Below are 13,157 nucleotides of genomic sequence, written 5' to 3'. Positions count from 1 at the left end.
AGTCAAGAAACAATTAGGGAGAGAAATTAAGACCCTTTGATCAGATCGAGGCGGCGAGTATCTCTCTGACGAATTCAGGGACTACTTAAAGGAAAACGGGATTGTATCACAACTGTCTCCTCCTGCTACACTACAGTTAAGCGGTGTGTCAGAGATGAGAAACCAGACTCTATTAGATATGGTTCGTTCACTTCTCATCTACACAAAGTTACCCACATCCTTTTGGGGTTTTGCATTAGAGATTGTGATTTACGTACTGAACCGAGTTCCAACCAAATCTGTTCCTAAGACTCCATATGAGCTATAGACTGGTAAGAAACCAAGTGTAAGACACTTGAAGATTTGGGGTTGTCTAGTACATGTTAAAAGAACTAGTGCAAAAAAATTAGAATCCAAGACCAACCGTTGCCTATTTGTAGGTTACCAAAGGCTCTATAGGTTACTTATCTGTGACCCAAAAGAGCAAAAGGTTTTTTGTAGTCGAAATGCCCACTACCTAGAGGAAGATTGCATTTTGGATAATCTTCATCAGGAAGTTGTTCTTGATGAGAAGAGCCCATGGGTAGTGGGAGATGTCCTACCAGCTCTAGAAAGTAACCAACCTAGAAGATCTTTCCGGCTTTCCAGGCCTCCGGTTCTTTATGGTTATGCCTAAGAAAGTTATTTGGTGGGAGCCATGACCAGAGAGGAAGATCCCATGATTTATTTGGAAGCTATGTTGGACATAGATTCCTTGAAGTGGTTAGTAAAGGGATGAGAGATCCATCATATGGAATGGCCGAACCCTGCAGGACGGTTGGGCAAAATTTCAAAAATTTCTCTCTCCCATCTGAGAATCGCATTCCCTATTTTAGAAAACTATATTTTCAAGGATCATTCTTGAAACAAAACTGGACCAGATCTGAAACCAAAAGGAAGTGAGGGACATACCTAATACGAAGTAGCAGTAACTCCCAATGAAGGTATTCACGCCCAAGGAGAAGACCAAAACCCGTCTCCACTGAAGATGACATAGTGTGTGGTTAGAGAGATACTCACCTTCTAGATTAATTAATAAGCTTTTTCAAGTCATATTAATCCTTTATTAGTCCAATTCTACCATCAAATTTCTAAGTGGTTGTCAAAAAGAAAAATAAGCATTAATTTCTTTGGAAACATCTAATCGTAGAAGGGGATTTGACTCACTAAGCTTCCTTGATTCCCACACATGAGCTAATCATCTTTCGATATCATAGTCTATCATGTGATTTTTATTGTCTAGGGATCTAATTCATAACAATTCTTTGGTCAATCATACATGAATCATCAAATCTTTAAAAGATCGGCCAATTCTTTTAAATCATTAAGCATAGCAATAAAAATTCCTCATGCAAATAATAAAGGTCTTGAATTGAATTAAGCAAGTAACTATATAATCTTAAGATCAAAATCCATCTAAACCCTAGCTAGGAGAATTTAGCTAGACACCATTAAATTGAACATACTCAGGAAAATTAAAAGGGGAAACACAACAAGAACACATCAAAGAATGAATATAATAACAAGAAAACTTTAGCCTTTAAAGGTAGAAGACAAGTGCAACAACTAAGCCTTTCTCCCTCTTGAATTTGCTTCTGATGTGTTGAGACTACTTTCTCTTCTCTTCTCTACTGAATTCTCTCTAAGGATGTGTCCCTTTGCCTTGAGTCTATGGTCAGTTTTATAATGCAGCCTCCCCTCAATTGCTTCTCAATGAAGACTCCTAATTCAACATAAATTATGTCTCTTAGTCTTTATCTTAGTTGAATTCCTATCTCTTCTGCACTGCCAATTGTCAGACCCAAAACTTGTAGCTCGAATTGCACTTGGTTTGCGGCGGAACTAGGTTGAGTGATAAAAAGAAGAGTTGTAGCCCTGTCTCTTAGTTTTAATTATCCATTTGAATCACCTCAATCCGAGTTGTAGACAGAAATTTATGCCCAAAATACGTGAACTATATCAAAACAGGAAATTTCACGATTTTTGTGCGTACATATCAAATCCGATTTCAATGGATTTTCTCCTTCATGGCTACATCATGGAGCATCATTTCTGAATGGTCCTTCCTCTATGATTATCTTGATCAATTAAATCAAACTCCTCCTTAAAATTGTACAATTAACATCCAAATCATCTTGCAAGACAATTTCATCATAATTAGTGCAATACCATTCTAATTCAAAAACATTATTACCCAAAATCATTAAGTTAGAGGTATGAAAATATGTACAAATACAGGCTTATCAAATACCTCCAAACTTAGCTTTTGATTGTCCTTGATCAAAATATGAATAAAATCATACTTAAGCTCATGAATTGATCATGCTTTGCTTATCTTGATTTTCCAAAGTATATGCCTCAAAGATTGTATAAGGTACATAACTTAGAAAGCATTCAAAATGCCATCCAAGAATTATCATGAATTTTATGCTAATAAAATCTCATCATGAAAATTGAAGTGTGTGTGTGTTTTGCCAATTTTCGAGTGTCATGCATCCTTTTTAGCTAAAATTATGCAACCAATGGATCTTTGAAATTTTTGGATATTCCATAAACTTGCTCTTCATAGTCCTTCTCCACTAATGTTGATAATCATAAAACTTTAGATCAATAGGTCTTTATTAAGCTTGTAATGTGAGGCCTAGATAGGGGCTAACAAAGAAAGGATAAGGAATTACAAAGCAAGAGAGCATAGAAGGGTGTGCACATATAAATGCACTCTCTAGATATCCCCATATTCTTTATTTTTCACATGTATTACAAACCCCAAATTTATTTCTTTTGATCTTCTTGGGTAGTGAATAAACTTTTCAGAACATAATTTTAGGCTCATGATATATTTCAGAACATAATCTTACTCATCAAGAAAAATTCAGCAATCACAAACTTAAGCTAAAGCATATTTCAAATTTTTTTTTGGTGCAATCATACCATGCTCTTGGGTTCACAAAAAATTTCACAAAAATTGTAATCTTCTCCCCCCCAAACTTAAATTTAACATTGTCCTCAATGTTAAGTAAATTAAAGAGAAAAAAGAAGGGAAATAAACTTCCTTTCGAGTTTATCTTGGTTTCAACTATACATGCTGAAATTTCCTGTTCATAGACTCAAAAATTGCAACCTACGTTTCATCAATCAAAAGAGAAGAGGGAAACAACAATAACAAGAGAAAGCAAAAATTAAAACAAAACTTAAAAAGGAAATAAAGAAACATGAAACAACTAGAATTCTTAAAGTGCATAAATGAAAAATATAGTTTTAAGTTATAGTCATTAGCTTGATCTGTTTCCATTTTCATGGATCATGAGGAAAAACTCTAGTTACTATGTATAGATCACTCCATCTTGACTTTAGTTTGTTGGGAAAAAGCTTCAATCTAGAATTATAAAGAATAACCTTGTTTCCAATTGTAAACTCTTTCTTTTTAATGTGTGTATCATGCCATGCCTTAGTTTTTTTTTTTTTTTTAATTCTAGAATTCTTATAAGCTTGGTGCCGCCATTCTTCAAGTTCATTCAATTGCATCTTTCTTTGTTCACCTGTAACTTGCAAATCAAAGTTAAGCAGTTTCATTGCCCAATATGCTTTATACTCTAATTCAATAGGGAGGTGACAAGCCTTACCAAACACCAACCTATAAGGAGACATTCCAATGAGTGTTTTGAAAGCTGTCCTATAGGTCCAAAGTGCATCATCCAATTTCATTGACCAATCTTTCCTTGATAAGCTCACAATCTTTTCCAAAATACCTTTCAATTCCTTATTTGAAATTTATACTTATCCACTAGTTTGGGGATGATAGGGGGTAGCAATCTTGTGGGTAACACCATATTTAATTAATAAATTATCAAACTATTTATTGCAAAAGTATTTACCTCCATCACTAATGACATCCCTCGGTGTACCAAATCTAGTAAATATATTTTTTTCAAGAATTTTGTTACAACCTTAGCATCATTAATGGGACATGCAATTGCTTCCACCCATTTACTCACATAATCAACAACAAGTATATACTCATTATTGAAGGATTTTGGAAAAGGACCCATGAAATCAATGCCCCAAACATTAAAAATATCACAAATAAGAATATTGTTTTGGGGTATTTCATTTTTCCTTGATATATTAATTGTCCGTTGGCATCAATCACAAGAACTTACATAGGCATAAGCATCTTTGAATAATGTAGGCCAATAAAATCCACTTTGTAAAACCTTTGCTGCCGTCTTGGATGGTCCATGGTGTCCATTTGCTTCTTTGTCATGACAAAAACTAAGTATATTCTGCACCTCTTCTTTTGGTATGCATCTTCTCACCATGCCATCTACACAAATCTTGTATAGATACAGTTCCTCCCAAAGATAGTGCCTTACATTAGATAAAAATTTATTCTTTTGATGAAAAGAAATGTTAGGGGGCAACTTGTCACTTACAAGAAAATTAGCAAAATCAGCATACCACGGTTCATCATTATAATGCACAAAACATAATTTCTCGTCAGGAAATTCATCTTGCAAAGGGTGTTCATCCATGCTCTCCACATACTCCCCGTCCAATCTAGACTAGTGATCAGCTACCATGTTTTTGATGCCTTTCTTGTCTTTGATTTCTAGGTAAAATTCTTGCAACAATAAAATCCATCTTATCAACCTAGGTTTTGCATATTTTTTAGCAAGTAAATACTTTAATGCAGAATGGTCAGTATAGACAATCACTTTAGACAAAATAAAAAAATGTCTAAATTTTTTAATAGCAAATATTACAACAAGTAGTTCCTTTTCAGTTGTTGTATAATTTGTTTGTGCCTCATTCATGGTTCTACTTGCATAATAAATGGTATAAAATTTCTTGTCTACTCTTTGTTCTAAAACTGCACCTAAAGTATCATCACTTGCATCACACATGATCTGAAAAGGCAAATTCCAAATGGAGGCCGAAACTATGGGAGCTTAGATTAATTTTTCTTTTAAACAATTAAATGCATGCAAACAAGCACTATCAATAAAAAATGGTGCATCATTCACTAAAAGATTAGTTAGAGGCCTAGCAATTTTAGAAAAGTCCTTAGTGAACCTCCTATAAAAACTTGCATGTCCCACAAAACCTCTAACTTCTTTCAACAATTTTGGAGGGGGAAGTTTCTCAATTAATTCAATTTTAGCTCTATCCACTTCAATACTTTTGGAAGATACTTTGTAGCCTAAAACAATTCATTCCTTAATCATAAAATGTCATTTTTCCCAATTAAGAACAATGTTAGATTTCTCGCATCTTTTAAGCACCAAAGACAAACTATGCATCTTTGAAAAGTAGCAGGGGCATTGCACAAACCAAAAGGCGTTCTCCTAAATGCAAATGTTTCATAAGTGCATGTAAATGTAGTTTTGTCTTAGTCTTCAGGAGCAATGGGAATTTGGTGATAACTAGAATAACCATCAAGAAAATAATAAAATTATTGACCAACAAGTTTTTCAATCGTTTGATCAATAAAGGGAAGGGGAAATGATCTTTTCTAGTCAATACATATTCTCCAACTTGTTACTGTCCATGTAGGGATTGATTCATTATTTTCGTTTTTGACTACAGTGGTCCCACCCTTTTTTGGCACAACTTGTACAGGACTTACCCAAGAAGAATCAGAGATAGAAAAGATAGTACCTGAATCAAGCCATTTTATCACCTCTTTCATATTAGGATTTAACCTCTTTTGGTGCTGCACGATAGGCTTGAATCATTCTTCCATCATGACTTTGTGCATGCAAACTGATGGACTTATTCCTTGAATGTCGCCAATGCTCCATCCACTCACCCTTTTGTGTTCCCTAAGCACCTTTATCAAATTTTCTTCTTCAATACTTGTCAAGTAAGAAAAAATAATCATAGGTAAGGTAGATGAATTCCCCAAATAAACATATTTTAAATGCGAAGGAAGAGGTTTAAGTTCAAGAGTAGGAGGCATCTCGATTGATGGCTTGGCTTTTGAAAAAGAGGAAGAAATATCCAAAGGCAAAAATTCTTCTCTTTTTGTCATGAATCCTCTTTGCTTTTCTCCCAAATAGCTTATGGCCTCCTTATGCTTATCATCTAAAATTTGTTCCTTCACATTAAAAGAGTTAGCAATTCAATTTTCCATAGGATCATCTAACCTAAATGCATAAAATTTTCTTTCTACCAAATCATCAATACAATCTATCATTAAGACTTCTTTTTCATCATTAGAATGTTTCATAGTCTTAAACACATTAAAAATAACTTCCTCATCATTAATCCTAAGGCTAAGTTTTCCTTGTTGGATATCAATTAAAGCTCTTCCTGTGGCAAGAAAAGATCTCCCTAAAATTAGGGGCATATCATAATCTTATTCCATGTCCAAAATGATAAAGTCAACAGGAAAAATAAATTTATCTACTTTTACCAAAACATCTTCCACTACTCCCATTGGATATTTGATACTTTTGTCATCCAACTGTAGAGAAACAGTGGTAGGTGTTGGCTCCTTCAACCCAAGTTTCCTGAAGACAGAAAAAAGGCATCAAATTAATGCTTGCACCAAGAGATCACATAAAGCTTTATCAAAATTAATTTTGCCAATGGTGTATGGAATAGAGAAGCTCCTTGGATCCTTGATTTTTTGAGGTAGTTTATTTTGTAGGATTACTGATCATTCCTCATTAAGTTTTACCATCTCAAACTCCTCCAACTTTCTTTTATTTGAAATTATTTCTTTAAAAAATTTGGCATAACTTGGCATATGAGAAATAACATCAAGAAGATGAATGTTAATATGCAACTTTTGAATCACTTTTAGAAATTTAGCAAATTGCTTATCCAAGTTAACCTTAAGAAATCTTTTAGGAAAAGGAAGAGGGAGTTTGTAGGATTTTAAATTAAGAGTAGAAGAACTTCCCTTTTTCTCCATTGATGACTCATAATCTCCTTCTTTGGCTTCAAGGTTTCGGCTTTCTTCCACTTTTAGATGCTCATCATCTTTTTCTTCTTTTATAAGTTCCTCTCCCCTTCACAGAGTGATGGCCTTTACTTGTTCCCTGGGATTCTTCTCGGTATTGCTAGGTAATCCTCCTTGTGGCCTTGCCAAAATTGATTGAGCAAGTTGTCCAATTTGAGTTTCTATCCCTTGAATTCTTGCCTCCATACTGTTGATAAATTTTCCATCATATCCTCTAAATTTGGTTTCTTCTCTTGTGGATTTTGTTGTTGTTGCTGTTGAAAGCCGGGAGGTGCTCTTTGTTGGTTATTGCTCCAAGAAAAATTTGGATGGTTTCTCCATCCCGGATTGTAAGTGTTGGAGTAGGGGTTGAAATTGGACCTGTTGCTACCATAAGAAACAAAATTAGCTTGTTCAGAAGAAGAATAAAATGGATTGCCTACTTGACAGTCTACACTAGCATGTCCCCCTTGCCCACAAAGCTCACAAGAAGGAAAGGGAATAGAAGAAACACTCATAGCTGAAACCCCCAATTGTGGGCTGAATTGCATCTTGCAATTAGCCATCAAACCCTCATCCCATATATGGATTTTCAGGACTCTTAACAGCCTTAATCAAACCACAGATTCGGTCCAACCAGTTTGGTCCAATCTGTGTCGAATAGGTCTAGGGTTCGATATTTAATTCAAGATGCAGTTTTTAAAACATGATATGGAATTAAAAAATTGATACATGAAAATCAAGAACCAATAAACAGTAGCAAGAGGGCTGTTCGTAAGGCTGCAACCTTGTAAAACAAAAGTTAGTACGCAGTTTGCAGTTTCCAAAATTGGAAATCGCAGATTGCCAAACCCAAATTGCAAAATTTCTCCTTCGCGCTTCTAACAATTTCTTCCGATGAAAATTAAAAGGGAAAACCTAATTTCTCTACTAATTACATCATAATCAAATTACTATACATTTCATCTAAAAATAAAAAAAATAAATTATTTACAAACCCAAAATGAATAGAATAAAGTTGTAGATGCGCAGATTCACATCGCCTAAAGAAATTCAATCTCCACCGTACGAACAACCCAGATTTGAAGAAATATAAATAGAACAATTCTAATTATTTTGTAGAAAATAAATAATTTAATTTCAGGTCAATCGCCCATACCTGAGAACCAAATTCACAGAAAAAAACCTAATATGCGCAAATTGAGTAGAACCAATTTTGCCTATTTGTGCAGGTTCAGATTATATCTAATTTTGGTTCAAGAATGTGAACTTGGCTCTACCACTGAAGGGATGAGAGATCCGTCGCATGGATGGCCGAACCTTGTAGAAAGGTTAGGCAAGATTTAAAAAAATTTCTCTCTCTCTCTCATCTCGGAATCGCATTTCCATTAAGCTTCACTCACTTACTCCATAACCTGCTGCCCACTTGGCTCTCTTTGTATGGTGTGGGACCCTTACATTGATCTACACATCAGCCACATGGCTTCAGGCCAGTCTTTGTTACAAGGTTTGGTCGAATTCACTATAGGAGACAATGAACCCCCGAGTCCATCACCATGGGCTCTTAATGGGCCCAACAATTACACTATTACCCTTAATGGGCTCTTAATGGGCAGTTGCAAGATTAGCCCATCAACTATTACCCTCAATGGTCTTACACTTAACCTCTCAGCCCATAATGATCAAACATTGCACGGCAAGAGAGGACCTCTCCCTTGGCTACAAGGTATAGTGCTACACTCTGTACTCACATGGATCCTGGGAATTAAAACCCTTTTGCAAACATTTTGAAACCACAATATATATCTATATATATGCATATCTCTATATAAGTATATTTTGCAAAAACAAATCTCAACGTTTGAAATCAACTGCTAGTAGTTTAGGTTTCCATGAGAGAGAGTGCATTCCTTGATCATTCACTTTGTTCGACAAAGGGGATGATCCTGTCACTATGATCACCAACTCAGATGAATTCTTGGACTATCCCAACATACCCAAGTTTTGACCCCGTCTAAGGATCTCATTGATTGTCATATCAAAAATAGCCCAATTCGACACCTAGTGCAACACCATAATCGAGTCAAGGGGTCAGGTGTAACATTGTAGTTTTGCCCATCTATCTCCAAGGTTCAGGGCAATACTAGTTGTAGCAGCATACCATGACTACGAGATTTGGCAAATGGATGTCAAAACCACATTCCTGAATAGAGATCTTACTAAATATATCTATATGCAACAACTGCAAGGTTTCATAGCTGTAGGTCAGGAACACATGTATGCAAACTTAATCGATCCATATATGGACTTAAGCAAGCTTCTATGAACTTGTACATCTGTTTTGACTCTATCGTCAAACAGTTTGGTTTTGAGCAAGATCCGGATGAACCCATTGTTTACAAGAAGACCAGTGGGGATAAGGTTACGTTCTTGGTTCTGTATGTAGATGACATTCTACTCATTGGGAATGATGTAGGAATTCTAACTACAGTGAAAGTGTGGCTTTCACTGCCATTCTCCAAGAAAGATCTTGGAGAAGCCACCTATATCTTGGGACTTCGACTCTATAGAGTTAGGTTGAAGAAGATAGTATGATTAATCCAGTCTTCTTACATTGACAATATTGTCAAGAGATACAGTATAGAGAACTCTAAGAATAAAAATGTTCCTTTCAGGCACGGAGTCACTCTCTCCAAGGGTATGTCTCCCAAGACTCCTGAGGAGATTGAGGGCATGAAGGAGATTACCTTTGTCTTAGTTGTAGGGAGTATCATGTATGTCATGATGTGCACTTGTCCTAACATTTTTTACGCAGTTAGTGTGGTAAGTAGATACTAGTCTAACCCATAATAGGAACACTGAACAGATGTGAAGAACATACTGAAATACCCTCAAAGGACAAAAGAGTTTTATTTGGTATTTGATGGTAGTTCACTACAGATCCAAGGGTATATTGATACCAACTTCCAGTCAGATCCAAATGGTAGAATGTCTACATCTGGTTACATATACAATGGGGTCCTATGTAGTAAGAATAACAGTCCACAACCCAAGCCGATCACATTGCTGTAAGTGAGGCTGCCTAATGAATGAAGGTGTTCATTTTATAATTTGGAATTCAGCACATCACACATTCCATTGTTGTGTGACAATGCTGGTTCTACGGGAGATTGATGGCAAAAGGTAGCATCAGCAGAAAATGTGGCAGGCCCATTGACTAAGCCCTTGACACAGAAAGTGTTTGAGAAACACGTGGAAAGTCTGGGACTCCGGCTTGTACCCGATTGGACTTAAGTGCAAGTGGGAGCTGTTAGACAGTTATGCCCTTAGCTCCAATCAAATTGATGTATCTTTTGACATTTATTGTAAATGAATAAAGTACATAATTGATTCATGTCATTTTGGTGTGTTTCTATGTAATACCTTTAAGACTACTGCAATTAATAAAGAAAAGCTGCTGCTATTAATAAAACATCACACCTAATCCCCTACACACTTAACATGAACATTGCCCTCAATGTTCATAGAGATAGAATGTGAAGATGAATTCAGCAATGAGGGCAGTGGGACTTCAAGTAATTGAAGGGGTTTCGAGAACTTCCCTAAAGAGCATTCTGAAATCTAGAATGGATCCTTCTATTTGGACCCTCTAGCTATTAAGAACCAAAAGAGACTAGGCGGAGAGAATGATAAACACTTAGAAAGATCAGCAATCAACAAAATTAACATCCTAAAAAAGAAAGTTGAATGATACGAAAAAGAAAAGCAGAAAACAAATAAAAATAAGAACTACTTATCAGCATTGGGTTGCCTCCCAATAAGCGCTTGTTTTTCGTCTAAATCTCGACATTGCAATGGCCTCAATGAACATCTAGGTACACAGTTGGCGGGGTAGGCAATGCTCCATCCACTACATATGGTTTGAGGTGCTGACCATTGACATCTTCTTCTAAATCTTGTTCTACCTAACTAACTTGACATATTTCTTTCACACATGAATCGATCACATCAATTTTCATGCAAAGTTCTTCCTCCATAGGATGCTTCATAGCGTAGGACATGTTAAACTCCACTTTGTCATTGCCAATTTGAAGGGTCAACTTCCCTTCATACACTTCAACCAAGGCTTTCCCTATGTTTAGAAACGGTCTGCCAAGGATCAAGGTGCAATCACGATCCTCCTCAAAATCGAGCACAACAAAGTCCACATGAAATATAAACTTGTCCACTTTCACAAGTACATCCTCAATCACACCATGAGGTTTCTTGATGGAATGATCCACCAGTTGCAAAGTCATCAAGGTAGGTTGCACTTCTTCTAGACCAAGTTTCTTGAAAATAGACAAAGGCATCAAATTAATGCTAGCACCTAAATCACACAAACACTTAGGAAACTCAATGCTACCAACAACACATGGAATTGTAAAACTCCCTGGGTCTTTCAATTTGGCAGGCATCTTGCTGGAAATGATTGAACTGCACTTTTTAGTCAATGGGACAGTTTGGTCATCCTCCCATCTCCTCTTATTATTGATGATCTCCTTCAAAAATTTAGCATATTGAGGCATCTGGGCAAGAGCCTCAGCAAAAGGAATATTGATTTGCAACTTCTTAAAAATATCCAAAAATTTGGAAAATTGCTATTTAGTCTACTGTTTCTTCAGTCTTTGAGAAAAAGGGATTCGTGTGGCATAGGGTGAAGGTTGGGCATTAGAGTAGTTCTCCTTGTCACCTTGGTTCTCCTCTGACTTATCACTAGTTTCTTCATCATAGATTTCAGAATTGGTTGATGATGGACTATCAACATCTGTACCTGTCCTCTTACTTTGCACATCTTGCTTTGGCTCCAACACTTTCCCACTCCTTAGTGAAATTGCTTTGAGCTGCTCCCTTGGATTAGTCTTAGTGTTTCTTGGTAAATTGCGTTGGTTCCTAGCCGAAACAACATTGGCTAGTTGGCCTATTTGCACCTACAAGTTGTGAATTGAAGATGAATGGTTCTTTGCAATTTGATCAAATTTAGCTTCCATCATTCTCTGGACTTCATCCTGGCTGCTCAACCTTCTACTCATCATGTCCATGAATTTATCCAGCTTAGCTTCAAAAGAAGCTGATCTATCCTGTTGAGGATGTGGCTAGAATCCTGGTGGTCCTTGCTATCTAGGCATGTTGTTGTTTTGGAAACTGGAACTGCCCGCATTGTTGTTATTGCTACTTCATTAAAAATTGTGGTGATTTCTCCACCCTGGATTATATGTGTTGGAGTACGGGTTGTTGACCTGCCTTCCTTGGAATTGATTCCCCACAAAGTTGCATTGCTCAATAAAATTTTCACGTGCAAAATTAAAATTTCCAACACAGCAATCAGAACTAACATGGCCTATATCATTACAATATCCACAGATTGATTACATAGAATTGTTGATGGCATTGGCTTGCATGTTCATGGTGCCCAATTGCTTGATTAAGGTTGAAATCTGAGCCTGCAAGGATGCTATGGAGTCCGCTTCTAGTTTACCTCCCTGTCTAGGTGGATTTAGCCACTCGACTGGCCACAAACAATTATTAGTTGCCATTTCCTCTAAGAGATCAAAAGCAACATCTATAGTTTTCCTCATCAAGGAACCTCCTGCAGCAGCATCAATAGTATCTCTAGTAGTGCGAGTGGCTCCATTGTAGAAAGTTTGAATCAAAAGTCCCCTAGGTAAGCCATGGTGAGAGCAGCTTCTCTGCAAATCCTTAAATCTTTCCCAAGCCTCATCACAATGATTCATTCTCGAATTGTTGAAAGGTAGTGATGCCTTTGATGATCTTTGCGATTTTGGCTGGGGAAAAATACTTAGCCAAGAAAGCCTGTGCCAGCTGTGCCCATGTGGTTATAGAAATTGTTGGTAGAGAATTTAATCACGCTTTAGCTTTATCCTTCAAGGTGAAAGAGAAGAGCCTCAGCCTAATAGCATCATCTAAAACTCCAATGTATTTGAAGGTATCATAGATTTCCAAGAAATTTGCAATGTGAGGATCTTCATTGCCCATGCCATAAAATTGCACACTTGATTGGATCATTTGGAGTAGAGCTGGCTTAATCTCAAAGTTGTTGGTATTGATGTTCTGCCTTGCAATACTCTGTTGGGCACCATGTAGTCTAGGCATAGCAAAATCTCTAAGAGTTCTCTCATTATCATGTCGATCT

At 36.5% G+C, this 13,157-nt stretch overlaps 1 protein-coding gene and 1 non-coding gene across 2 annotated transcripts; one reads left to right on the top strand and one right to left on the bottom strand.

The window, feature by feature from the left end:
* Positions 1-10,929: 10,929 nt before the first annotated feature.
* LOC148865500 (uncharacterized) lies at positions 10,930-11,532 on the bottom strand. The gene has a single exon (XM_088976395.1). It carries the CDS (start codon positions 11,530-11,532, stop codon positions 10,930-10,932), a length of 603 nt encoding a protein of 200 aa, XP_088832521.1.
* A 1,138-nt stretch (positions 11,533-12,670) lies between these two features.
* Positions 12,671-12,778, top strand: LOC148865499 (small nucleolar RNA R71). Its single transcript, XR_016112123.1, has one exon. It is a non-coding gene; the product is annotated as a small nucleolar RNA R71 (small nucleolar RNA).
* Positions 12,779-13,157: the final 379 nt, after the last annotated feature.

Source organism: Nelumbo lutea, chromosome 3 (assembly GCF_056320005.1).
Source record: "Nelumbo lutea isolate HS-2025 chromosome 3, American lotus-T2T, whole genome shotgun sequence".
NCBI lineage: Eukaryota > Viridiplantae > Streptophyta > Magnoliopsida > Proteales > Nelumbonaceae > Nelumbo > Nelumbo lutea.
The sequence above is the reverse complement of the archived record's forward strand: the minus strand, read 5'-3'. Positions and strand labels throughout refer to the sequence as shown.